This window comes from Melanostigma gelatinosum (assembly GCF_949748355.1).
Source record: "Melanostigma gelatinosum genome assembly, chromosome: 5".
Taxonomy (NCBI): domain Eukaryota; kingdom Metazoa; phylum Chordata; class Actinopteri; order Perciformes; family Zoarcidae; genus Melanostigma; species Melanostigma gelatinosum.
In genome coordinates, this window is record NC_136638.1 from 20749775 (window position 1) to 20764039 (window position 14265).

The 14265-nt window shown below is 40.6% G+C and overlaps 1 protein-coding gene across 1 annotated transcript in view; it reads right to left on the bottom strand.

Moving 5' to 3' along the window:
- tnmd (tenomodulin) overlaps positions 1–14265 on the bottom strand; it is a 42629-nt gene that overhangs the window by 9914 nt on the left and 18450 nt on the right. Inside the window, exons 3-4 of the mRNA XM_079269168.1 lie at positions 9649–9789; positions 4515–4622 (exon numbers count right to left, since the gene is read on the bottom strand). Coding sequence (XP_079125294.1) covers positions 4515–4622; positions 9649–9789 — 249 coding nt within the window. The remainder of the gene's footprint in view (positions 1–4514; positions 4623–9648; positions 9790–14265) is intronic.

The window sequence follows — 14265 nt, forward strand, 5'->3', positions numbered from 1 at the left end:
TTTCACATATTGTACATAAAACAGGGAGGGGGTTTCATTATGCAAAGTACCAGGTGGTGAATTTTAGTTGACACCCATGTTAAAGCAACTTACAATGAGAGTGCTGGTATCCTACCAACTGGGGTCCCAGCAGACCCCAGAGGTATACCTTTTGTTCATATCTCACAGGCGCTTTATTCTATCATTACACTGTTTCATTACTTTGTCTATCAATTTGTTCCCAATGGCTTGATGTCATTGTTTTCTGTTTGTGCTTTTAATTTGTGCTTTTTAAAATCATTTAAATGTATCAATGTGTTGGGGTCCTGAGGGTCCCATTCAAAAGCACCCAGTTGCAGACACTTACAGATACAGCATCTCCTCATGTGCTCATGTCTATTTTTTGTTCTTATTTTTTGTTTTACGATGGTTTATTCTTCCAGTTGGTGTCCTTCTTTGTTAAATATGTTGGTGGGATGAAGGTTAAGGGCAATAACCGCCACCCTGATTTAAAACAGTGAACTTTCACAGAATAAATCAATTAATCTCAGTGGACTTAAAAGTTAATTTAAAGTAGGGGCAAAGTAAAACTGTATTTTTATCAGTTCAACTTTAGTGAACTTTGACATGTAAATTTTTGCCATTAACAAATAGCAAACTGTCTTGACAGTGCTGACCTTCGAGGGAACAGACGGAGTGAGAGTACAAGGCAAAGGAAACTGTTCGTTTATTAGCTTTGTGGCACCGTCCAGTTTTATTCAACCCTTCCCTGAGGAAGCATAAACTGCTCCGCAAAAGAGACAGATAACAGCCACTGTCCATATAAACCCGACAGGCTGTATGTACAGTATGTAGACATCTTCAACTGTACATACACATAATCATCAAATATTAAATACGTTATTATAGAAGCAAAAAAATGGAGTCACATTTCTTGGGAAGGTATACTTTGCCAATAAAGCTGATTGGGATTCTTAGATAATTATGAGACAGGAGTTGATTGTACAAATACATATTTTGAATGAACTGTGTGGACGTATCTCCCCCGGTAGCTACCATGAAAGTGATCTTCAAGAAAATAGAAATCAGAAGTCTAGAGAGTCATTGTAATCTAGTGCTAGTATGTTCCTGGTTGACTAGCATGTTAGCGATTGACTCAACAGCGTTTCTATTTTCCAATGAGCCCTGTGAGTTGTCATTGCTTTGTAAAAACACTTGGATTAATTTGGTTGTGCGTTAATTGTGCCTCCTTCTGGTGTGACCAGGACTTATGACTGAATGTGTCACCAACTGAAGGAACTGAAGCTTTTTGTTGTTTTTTGTGGCAGAACAATCCCACATGGTCTCTGAATTGAGCTCATATCTTCATGCAGACAAATATTGGACAAAACAAACAACACTGTGTGCTTGCCGGACTTTGGTGTATTCACGTCCTCTGCTGTTTGCAGCTGTTTGCAGCTGTTTGCAGCTGTTGTCTGAGTGGGAGGTTTTGGGTTGCTGGGTGAGCTTTGGTCATCCATATTTAGTGGCTGTTTAATGGACCAAGCAGCATCAGTTGACAATGCTAAGGGGTGTGAGGGAGGTGGATGGCGATTTCCATGGCAGACTGAGGGAACTGGAATGAAGCTCAGGGATTACTCCCTCAGACGTTTCATAGAGGAAGCAAATTGAAAAGGGAGGGAAAAAATCCTGGCAAACAATTCATGTTTGTCACCTGGTTTTCTCTCGCAGGGGCTGCGTTTCCTTATCAGCCGCTTGCAGTTTTGCCGCAATTTTTTCCATTGTCTTTCACCTCGGCTCTAAAGCCTACCGCGGCTGCTCTGAGCCCCATTTCCTAAAAGCCAGCGGCTGGGTTAAGCTAGGAACCATTAGTGCGTGGGTTTAACCCCTGTCAGCTTCATGTGTTTCACCTTCTGAGGAGGAACTTGTGCTGATCTTCTCCAGTGTCACACGGTGGATTCTTACAGAGGACAGATCAGGGGCCGCTGTGGTGGGCAGTGGCGCGTTACATATACTCAGTTACATGTATTCTCGTAATAGGGGCGGCTGTAGCTCAATTTATGGGACAGGTTGTCCTTTAACCTGAGCGATTCAATCCCCGGCTCCTACTGTCCAAAGGTTGAAGTGTCCTTGAGCAAGACTCCAAACCCCAAGTTGCTCTTTGAGCGCTTTACAGCAGTTTAAAAAATCCGAATAAAGTTTTGTATTTTCTTGTACGTTAATTGTACTTCGTAATTGTAAATCCCCCAGGAAGAGCGCCCGGGCTTTGAAGCTAATTTTACATGGGGCCAAACGATCGAGTCAATGTCAGACTAAAGATGGAAACTAACTTCACAATTCTGTCTGATACAAGGATCCTACCTCTTCCTGAGCTTTCTTTCATTTTTCTCCCCTGTGAAGGTTTTTTTTTAGGTAGTTTTCTCTCATCTGAAGTGAGGGTCAAAGGACAGATGGTGTCGTATGCTCTACAGCTTGTAAAGCCACTTGAGGCAAATTTGGGATTTGTGATATTGGGTTTTCTAAATAAAATTGACTTGACGTAGCTATTCCTTCAAAGACTAGACATTTTTTGAGATTGTGATCTCCACTTTCCTCCAAGTAGGAATTTAGTTTATATTACTTTGGAACAACAAATACATAGAATTTTTTTTTTATGAAAATATTTTTCTCAAAGTGTGTCTGCTAAACATTCAGTTGCAATATATATCAATAATTCAGCCAGCTCCTAATATTCATTATGTTGCCTGCTTGGTTTTCTCTGCCATATTCTAAGGGTACATCCCAAGTCTCTTAATTGCATCCCTGTTTCCCTCACTTGCGTCCTTTCCTTGAGTCTTAGTCCCTCCCACCAGGGATGCATGGAGAGATGCAAGGAAACCATGCGAGGAGAGAGGAAACGAGGAAATGACAATTAAGAGACTTGAGATGTACCCTAACTCTGCTGTCATTCTGGATCCAGCTACTCCCTCTGACATCTAGTCACCCCCTTTCCTGCCATTCCCATCACCTGACCATCCCCGCCCCCCTGCACACCTGGTCCACATTTCCCTCATGAGTCTTGCAGTATATATGCCCGCCCATTTCCAGCTCTTTCCCTCCCTGCCTGACTCATGAACCAATTATTCTGTCCCCAACTGTTTCCTGGGTAAGTGTACCTGTTGTGCCTGCCTAATTGTGACCCTTACCTGCTTATTGATGCAAGTAAATGTAAACTTCTATAACCTTTCTGCTTGTGAGTTGTGCTTTTGGATTCAAATTGTGTTGTGTTTCTAAGCCGTTACAACGTATTTCAGTTGTTGACTGTGAATAAAATCCAGGCTGCAATTATGTATTTACAACACATTAGTATTATATAAACCTGGTTTCTAGAAGAGGGGGTGGCATGTTTGGTTGCCTGGTTATGACTTCTTAGCCTGGCAGTTCATTTAAGGCTCCTTGCTAAGTGTACTTCATCGTGGTCTCATTAGGAGAGGCGGTGTATGACTATTCATAGCGCTTGAGTAGAACAACTTAAGGTAAACCAAGGCAACTTTTTATTTTACTAAACATGATGTAGAATAAACAATACTCATGGCAGTCAAAATGGCTGCCGTAACTAATGGTATAAGCCTTACTCACTTTCCTGGCCTTAGATGTTTCACGTTGGAACTGTGAATCAAGCCAATTAGGCTTCACAGGGCACAAAAGAAGACAGAAAAGGCATGGACATATGGTGCTGCCTGGGCAATTAGTATCAGTAAAGTAATGTGGATCAGACATTATGTAGATGAGAGGAAAAACAAAAAGGCGTTTGGTTTTTTGAGTGCAACAGCTTGCGTTTCTTAAAGATAAAACTGAGACTGGGTTTCGCTTGGACTGACTATTGGCTTATTCTGTTTTAAAATGAAGCCATGAGCGAGGAGCGTCAGATATTTGCCAGCTACTTCTTCCCAGCTACAATGTGAAATGTAAATGAGGACATGCAAGCAGTAGAGACATTTGAGAGAGGGATTTTCTCTTTGAACATACGGCCCACTCAGTGAATTGCACTGACACTGAAAAATTGGGAATTTTGATTGATTGAATTTTCTCCATTCCTTTTGGTGAAGTTCATATACAACTAGAATAAACCAGAAAATCACTCTTGGAGAGGGAGCCTTGTGAATTTTACAAAGATAAATCTTTAAAAAAAAAAAAAAAAAACATTTTAATGGCTTACCTCTAAGTCAAGACCTCTCTTACACCCTTTCCCCTTGAGGCTATTTGGGTAGAGGCTTTGGAGGAGATGATTAAAAATTTATATTGGCTCAAGATTGACAGCAAACACCATTTGATGTGAGCCACATAGATGCTTTGGGTTTGTGGGCTGCTTTCTGGCGGTTTCACAGGCACCACAGACCACAGTTTACTCTTCAGTGAGATGGGCGGAGGACATAGGATGAGATCGACAGACGGGAGGACTTGTGTGGTTCTCACAGAGCTCTACTCTGCTTATCTCTCTACAATATGCATGACAGCCTCTGTAGGACTACAGACAGACGGGGGAGGAGGCGTACCAGTTGCTCTGCATCCTCAGCCTCCACCTCTGCCACTGTGGGTAGTTGCCTAGTTTGGGTCCTGATGTAGCACCTCTGATGTTCGGCAAACCGGATCCCAGTGATTCCCTTTGAAAAAAGAAATGAAGGATACTCAGAAATTCAGAACTGTATCTCCCTGTGATGTGGATAACTCTAAAGCACTGGGACTATCATGTTAAAATGCTCAGTCTTTTTGCTGATAATCAAAGCTCTTAAAAAAGACAAAGAAGTTAAAACCTAATGAGTGAGAAGAGGTGTGTTTTGGTCTCTTTTTTTTCCTTTTAGCATGGTACAAAATTGATGACTGCCTGGCCCTTGCAACACAGCTCTTGCTTTCAGGGCTGAATGGAAGTGAAAAGGCGGGGGTTGTTCCTCCGTGGATGTATGCTTCAAAGCAGATAGCGGTATGTATCGCACAGGAGAGCACAGCGACATTGTTGAAAATGAAGTGTTTTCTGCAGAGAGTGACCCCATTGAATTAGGCAGTCATAGGTCCCTGTCACACTCTTAATCTGCGCAGTCAAGTGGAGTCACTCTCTTCAGCTCCACTGATGATCCTCCGCCATGTGGACTGTAGCTCTAGTCATACTGACACATAGAGCCTCAATAGGCAAGAAAGATCTGTTAATTCTCTCTCGCTGCCATTCTTTGTTAATCTAAGATATTCAGATGGAATAAATCTGAAATACTCTCAGTATCTCAGATTGTATCCAATTTATTTTCTGCAGACTAGAGTTGCCCTTTCAGCACACTGTATTAAAACAGACGGCAGGATCCACATCTGCCGTGGCTGCTTTACAATTGTATCAACTGAAAATTGTAAATTGTATGAACTGTATGGAAATGGCCTTGATTCAATCTAAATTGAATTACGGCAACAGTGATTGCTGTGACATCTCCCTTTGAGTCGGTTAACTTGACCATGTGGGGGCTTTTTCTACATTTTCTGTGGCGCTGTCACTCCGAGAGCCAGATACCCACATGACATGATACATTGTGATGCCTGTCATAATCTACCACATGCAATTTCGTCCGTGCGGGGAAAAGGGATGGGGCAATAATGGTCTCAAGCACAAAGGCATAATGTTTATGCCAGGCTTTATTGTGATGGGTCTCTGTTTAATTTGCGTCTTCTGTATTGGCGAGCTGCTGCAGCAGAAGAGGAGAGGGCGATGTTGTGATGAGATACAGCGATTACTGCGGTCGGTCAATCAGACAATGAAGACAGACACATTAACACTGGGATGAAATGGAAAAGTGATGTCATTTAAACACACAATGATAAAATCTGCAAGATGCTTATGAGGGTGGAGAACATGTTACTGCATGCATCATTCAGCTCCTGTGAATAAAGTAGTTCAGAAGATATTGGCTTAGTTTATGTATTGATATTATCAACATATTATTATGTATTTAAAGGACCTTTCTTCATCTTTGAATATCTAACTTACAATCCAAATCGTTGTGCTTTTAAATCAGGGACTTTTTGGGGCCAAGGACCCCTTACATTAGAGACAGTTTCCCCAGGACCCCTCTCAATCGTAACACCAATTAAGCATCAGCTAACTACCATTTCTACTCTTTGGAACAATTTTTATTTTAAAACCTTTCAATCTAAATACTTCAGACCTGTAAACAAAAGCACATTAAAATCTGAATCATGTTAATACAACTCTGAGGGTAATTTTATTCAAATTACATTTGGCCTCAACTTGACACCATTTATAATCTACATTTCAAAGTAATTGATGTTAATAACGTTCAGAAAATGAACAGTAGCCAGACTGGCATAGTCCTAATAAATCCAGACATTTAAGCTTTCGGTAAGTGCTTCATCTTAAAAAGAATGAAGTTATGGCTGCGTGTCACTATTAAATCAGAATCTCTATTGGCCCAAAGCTATCGTGGGTGGGAGTAATGGACACAATACGTTTGTTTTATTGGCGCAAATGATCCCATCTGTAGATATACGCTTTTTAACGATACAGCAATATTTTAGAATTGATTGCGTATTTTTCGTTGACCCCTGACTGAGAGAGACTAAAAATAAAATATTAACAAAATGAAAGCAAATATAAGATTACATACAAGCAGCATGCCTGTTTCTGTTTGTAACCTTATGTTTAGCTACATAAATATTCTTATCAATTGCATGAAGCATTGTTCAATCACTGTATGTTGGCAATAGCCCTTTCTACAATATCAGGACATTGCGGCGGAGCACCAAAATCTAACTATGATGTCGACATATATTACCGTATCCTCAACAGTTTCCTGCGTCATGGATTTTCCAAAAATGTTTCCAAAAATGAGGATTTTTGTTTCTTCTGTGTGATGGATGAGGACTGTATGATTTTGCAGTGCAGTGTACAGCCCGAGAAAGAAAGGTTAGCTTAAAAAAATGAATTCCCCCTGACATGGCTCAGTATTCGTACTTCATATTTCATATCCAGTGAAAATATGTGTTACTGACAAGTAAGCACATTTATATCATCAATTGACTGACAACATTTTGGCTCATATTATTTAGACAGTTTTAAAAACCTTTGCCAATTTAGTGAGCCAAAAGATTTTTTATTTTTAAATGTTTCCGAATTATATATATATATATTGTTTAACCATGTAAAAGTCTGCTACACTAAATTACTTTGAAACCGTAATTTTGTATTATATTTTTAAAACTATTTTACAGATTGGCTGCATTCACCAGCTGCTTCTTCCAACATCTCTGGAGATTTATGGATGTTGGTTCCAGCTTCAAACAAGACGTCATCTGAAGGTAAGCAACTAAAACGAGATGACTGATAACTGCTGCAGCGTGGATTCACCATCACTGAATCTGATATAGCTGGCAATATCTGTGCTGAGAGGCTGGTGGCTCTTATACGTGTGTTGACGCAGACAACTGTTGTAGTAGGACTGGTGGCAAACTACCAACACTTGCAGTGCTGAGATGAAAACATGTTTTATCCACCCTGATCAAAATGCACAGAATTGATTGGCTAAGTAGCATCACATGGTATAATTTACAACTCATGCAATTACTCTGAGTTTCCTGTGGTGGTAAACCGGTGCTGTAAAGGATAAAAAAGCTGTGCGGGTTAAAATATAAAGGCTCGGTATTGGCCATAGCACTCTATTAGTGACCTGTGCTTTACATACAGGGTGGCACACTGGTGCAGAACAGCAAGACTGGTTTCCTCCTATAGTCCAAAAACATGCAGGTTAGTTTAATTGCGACTCTAAAGCTGCCAGTAGGAGTAATTGTGAGTGATGGTGTTCATCTATTTGCCTGTAGTTTTAGCAGTAGCCCTGTGATGTACCCTGCTTCTCGCCTATATTTGAGCAACGGTATAGGCCCTGAGACGCCTGCGATCCTGCTAAGGATAAGCAGGTATAGATATTGGATGGACATATATGAGGGACATAACATTAGAATCACCTGGTAACATAACAGAAACAACTATTCATACATTCATACATTTAAATATGTGTAAAACAAACTTGAAGATGTGTGACTCAGGATTAGTCCACGCGGGCTCATGGCGGTCCCCCACCGACTTCAGTTCTTGAGGGCCATCATGTAGACTTGTTAAACCTTTTCCATTCTTTACAAGTTGAAAATGAGTCGGCCAGATCAAATTTCCATGTAAATATCAGAAAACATAGAGTCCAGTTCTTCAGTAAAGGCATGATGGCAGCATGCCCATTGTGTAGTGGAGAGAAGGAAGCTTCACCTTCGGTGTCCCCGTGTGAAATGTTGTGCTTGAGTCTGAAATAGGCAACTACATGAACAGGCTACCCTTAATGTACAAGCTGAGAGCAATGGCCCATTATGATGATGATGATAATAATAATAAGCTTTACATAGAACATAATCCAATGAAAAAGACATTGGTGATTTTCTCTCCATGTTTTTCCCATTCTCTCCTGTCAAAATGAGTGTAGTATTGATCTAAACGATAGCGAGTGGATTTTGTCTGTGGTCCATGGACCTGGTAGTATAATCCCCTCATTTTCCATTCCTCACGCAGCCCTCAGGCTTGATGGAGATTGTTGTAGAGGTGGCTTTGGTCTGTGTAACAACATGCAGCCGGCCCTTTTTTTTTATACATAAAAAAAAAAACTATTCTAACATCCGCACACAAGCTACCTCTTAGTACAGCCTATTGTTTTTGTGTAGGTTTCCTTCCCTTTAAAAACAAATCACTAAGGTTTGTTTCTTAGTCTTCAATGGTGCAGCACTGAATCAAACAAACCTCCTCGGGGGGGGGGGGGTGCTTTACTAACAGGAAGTGGAACAAGCAACAGGCACGTGCGTTTATGCGCACGTGTGTGTGGTGCTTGGTGAGGGAGAGAGAAGGAAATGGAGATTGATTGCAGAGGTTAAAGTTTTCCGGCGCTGTCGTGAGTTTCCATCATATAGAGCCATTTTAGATTCAGAGACGATTTAAAAAAAAGCAATAACTCAATGTAGGTTTTTGTTTGGGATGAGTAGCGTCCTGTAACATTTCACAGTCAATAATGGTGTGAGAATAAGAAGATTCATTAACCAGTCAAACAGCACGCTCCCTTCTCCGAGGTGCAGAATGCGTAACCTCCTGCACACTCGAAAAAGGATCTAGTCATGAAAGGTAAGTTAATGAGGGCTGCTGGAAACAAAATTGCAGTTGAAGAAGGTGTGAGAAACAAATAGAGAGATGAGCTTTTTAATGGTGTTTGTCTCTGTAGTGCCAAGAAGTTATACAATTAGCAGGAAGGAAACAATTATTTTAGAAAAATACTTTCTTTGCTCTGTGTGTGTGTGTGTGCGCGTGTGTGTTTGCGCACTCAAACACACTGAGTACAGTCACTGATATGTCTGATCCCTGTTTACACCTCACTGAGTATAATTTCCATTATCTTGCTTCTCAAAACCTTTGTCGCACCTGTTTTCACTGTGACAAAAGAGGAGAAAGTATTGTTAGAGAAGAAATGATTTCAACAAAGGATAAATGTTGTCAGCCGCCTCTTTGAAAAGGGCAAAGTGTGAACATCATAATTCTCACAGCGCTGAAGAGTATTCAGCAAAAGAGGAAAAGCTTGCGTGGCCTTGTTTAACCTTTTAACTTACATTCTTGAAGTCGTGCACTTCAACTACCTCGTCGCTGCCGTTTCCCATTCTGAAAATCTCAATGCGCTGACCTGGGTCGATCTCCATCATGCCGTCTCTCTCCACTCCATCCAATACAGCTTTGTACCGGTGGTCGTACACCTGTAATGACACAAAGTACTGTGACTGTGGTGTATTTTTCAACGGCTATATAATTGTATTGTCCCGAAGAATGTTAAAAAAACATTACAAGATGGACAATTTCTTGAGTCAATTTATAGAAACAAAAACCTTGAGATTTAAAATGACTACAACTGGAGCAATATGTCACTTGTTTCTTTTTAAAAGCAGTCAAACAGAAAGCCGCTGACATGAACACAATGACAGACTAAATAATGAAATGCCAATTCAGTCTGATTACCATGCTAACATTAAATAGGATACTGCAAGTTTAACATTTAAAAGTATTTTAATCTCCTAAAACCAATTGTCTTAATGCTTTTTTTCGGCCACTTGGAGGCAGTACAACAAGTGGCCAATAAACATATTGATATACTGTGCTGTATATAAGTTTTTATGGCGAACATGTATTCGGGTGATAATTATCTGTTGGTTTGTCACTATACCAGCGACCCTCATCTCAAATATTAATTAGAGCAGCTTTAAAGTATCAAAGGCTGGATATTTCCTTTAACCTACCCCCATATTACACAAACATCCATCTCAAAACATCACAGCTAGTATTGACTGGATATCCTGAATAGTAACAAACACAACATCTAACTGACATCTAAACGGCTATATTCATAAACTAGCATCAGTGATAACCGTCACTTGTGCAATGAAAATATTTGTGTTGGCGAGCTGTACAGTTAATGAAGAAAATGTATTGATAGAAGGAGCCTGAAGTAAGTAAAATGAAGACCCTCTGAATCTCTGGTACAGTGAAAGCCTTCTCTTCACTGTTGCCTCAAAGCAGTGTTGTTTATCACAACTGCTTGCGTATGTACTGTTCTTGGACACGCATGGATGGCTCTTAAAATTCCCCGTCTGAAAAATGATTCATGCCCTCCAGCTGAAAATATGCTGTTCATATTTATGCGAGTGTTGTGTTATGATGATAAATATATTGCTGAGTTCATTTTCATCTGTCTCAGTGGCAAATCAGAGGCTCACCAATGAGACGCATGGTTAATGAATACACTCGGATGGGAGTCCATCGGGATTTATGCCCCTCATCAGAAACATCTGAATGTCCTCTAACGCTCCAACACATTATTGGCTTTCACTTTTCACTCTTTCACGTGTTCAACATGTTTTTGTGTCTGCTTGCTTCTACGCAGTGCATTTGAATACACTGGATCACACACAGCAATGACTTCGCTTTTTTTTTAAATTATTCTGCTGGAAGAACAGAGTAATAATAATCAAATGGGATATAATTCTGAACAGAAGATTACTGTTAGAATGGCACTGGCCTATAAATCTCCATTAGCATGGGTCACAGTCGCCTTGGCTCTAAAGAGAAGTCGAACTTAAAATCGTCAGGAGAAGCCAAATTAAGATGGGCTTGAAATTGAAGTGTCAATTGAGCAGTTATGGATTAAATTGGGGCGATGAAACAGTCTGGACGTCTGTGTGGTGAATTAAAGTTCTATTTGAGCATTTATTTTATATTAACATAAAGGTGGAATGGCGGAATAGCTTCTGGAGGCTTATTGATTTATACTAAAACAGTGAATTACATTTTTAGCAGGCTATCACTTTTAAAGAAAATCAAACGGTGAGAATCTCCCCACTGCACCAGGTTGAAATAGATAATAATGTAACAGTTTGACTTCAACTGGTTCAATATCCAAAACTGCTGCTGTGCACCATAATTGGTATTCTGAAAATAGAAATGAATCGCCTCTGTACGGCTTATTTTGATACTTCTATGTGCTTTAGTACATTGGGAGACTTGCAGTGTGATTTATGCTGCAATAAGTGGAAGCTTGTTGAATACAACACACTATTTTGCCTCACTGTAATGACGTTCATCGTTGTAATTTGTTTTTCCGCTGACTCATTATTTACGTTGTACGTTTAGGTTTGTATATATGCAATGGGAGATTTAAAGACCGCTTGTTCCACATAATTTACTTGTCTTGTACTATTTCTAAATTGGAAATTCACAGAAACTGTCACTTGGCTGCACAACCTTTGGAAAATAGTGTGAAAGTTAATTTGCTTCCCATATGACAGTGAAAAGGCAGCTAAAAGGCCAGCACATAGGGGAGGCTCCACTTTACGTTATACTCTCAGTACAAAGACTCTTTAAAGGCCGCTGTGAAACTACTCTGGTCAAGTTTAATACGTTGGAAACTCTTGAGGCCGCTGTGACATTAAAGCTGCAGTATGCTAGAGTTATATTTGAATCAACGGGCATACAGTTTTACTAGAAGATCTTAACTCAAAGTCCACATACCAGCTCAATCAGAGGCACTGAAAAAATTGAAACAATGGTTATATTGTTGAATTTGTAATATAATCATATACAATGGCGACACAGTAGGCCAACACCTGAATGGATATGATGGGATGTTTGTCACCTGAAAGCTATGACTGAGCCAGCAATTGTGACACAAGACTGAACCAGCTTCAACTCTACACCACGCTCTTCATGATTTCCATGACAACAGAGCTTAACTCCATTCACAAAGGAAGACCATGACATGCTGCGAAGCACCAAAGAAGAAAGTACTTATTCTGTTAGCTAATGAAGTTTGAAACGTATACAAAAGCTTTGTACCGGTTGTAAATCAATGTCCTCCTGTTATCATTTGCTCTATTAAAATAGCAAATGTATTCAATGTGTGTAACTTATTTTATTTGGGTTACAAAGCTGTATATCGACAAATACAACAGAAATGAACATACAAACACTTTAAGATTCGGGGCCTTTTTGGGGGGGCATTGCAACACGCTATAAACACAACATTATCATATTATCACCCTGTACAGTTGGAATGGCAAATGTGTTCACACATCTGGCAGATATGGATGCACATTTAGTTGGACCGCCTGATGATTGTAAGTCCAATATTCATTCTCCTTTTGACGATGTTGAGGGTTGCGGTCGAATAGCATTTTTTTTTTTCTTGCAGAGTTTCCTAACTGAATTAAATTACCTGGGAGAATTACAGTGGCAGCTGGGTAAGAGCTGGTCAAATTCGCTCAATGCTGAGTGAAGGTATTGCTCCAGATGCTTCTGGAAACGATTCTGCGAGCAGAGAGTTAACGTTTTGGAGGCTGTGAAACAAAAAAAAAATGATCTGAAAGATGCTAAAACGCTCTGTTCTGTTCTGAGGGGAACTGCAGAGTCGGGTGATAATTAGCTGTGGCGTCATCATTTTCCTTTACTGCTAATATGAAAATACTGCAGCTACATGCATTTAAAGCTGTATATGATTAGGACTCAGTTTTTTAAAGGAAGTTGTGGTGTAAATATAAAATATCCTTGCGTATAACATCTCTGCTCTTGGTTTGCCTTTTTTCAAATAAACTGTCTTCGCTCATTAATGTAGTAATTAAAAAAAAAAGACTGCACAGCTCTCTGAAATCACATTTTATGATTTGTGGGATTTGACATCAAAGTGTAAAAGCATTTCCTTTCATCATGTGAAGTTCCTTACTGTGGCTATAAGCAACAAACTGTAATCTGAAGTTGAGCATCCTTGTTGTCCCACCTGAATATAAACTTCTAACATCGAAGTGCAAAAACAACTTGCAAGAATAAGAGCAGTTGTTTATAACTGTTCGTGTGCAGCATGATGGCTTTGGACGTTATTGTTATTTTACAGAACTGAACAATGCATTTTAACACTCAAAGGTTACATAGCAAACATCTGGTACCGTCCTGAAATGCACATTGACTGCCGTGACACATTACTGCAAAGCAATTCTAGTTATTTATTTGAGAAACGGCCTTGTCTGTTATCCCTCTGGAACACCAGCCGATACCCCTCTCATCACAAGACGCCTCAGACTACAGTATGAGATGAAGATTTCTGAAAAGAAAATATTCACGCTAAGGACTGTGCGGCGATCTGTGTGGAAGCCTTCCTCGACAATGCTTGTTTGTTTCCTCTGTTCAAGGTTTCTGTCTGAAATGGTTCTTAACAACCTCCACCTAGATGGTTTCAAACGCAGACTCGCAGCGAAGGGAGTGAATGAGAAGCGGCAGGCGCAGCCAGGGTTGTTTGTGCGAACGGGTTCTGGTGTGGCACCCGAGGACATTGAGCAAAGGTCACGTAGATGTTGTTACAGCTGAGTGGGCCGCAGTTGGCTCCGTGTGTCTGTGTGCATATGTGCATCAATGGAGGAGGCAGCCGCGGAAATGAGAGAGATGACAATATGTCGTCTTAGTTGTCCTTGAGGGTAGGGAGATAGAGGCTCCAGTCATGCGGAACTGGATGCCTGTCACTCACAGCGGGTCGGTGATGGCGGTTGAGGGAGGGTGGGGAGGTGTGTGTGTGTGTGTGGGGGGGGGGGAGGAATGTGGAGCGGGGGTTGCACGGTGCACGGGTCTCCTGGGAGCCATAGGCAGCCCTGTGATAGATCGAAGTGGGCAGCAGCTTATACAGTCCCACTGGAGAA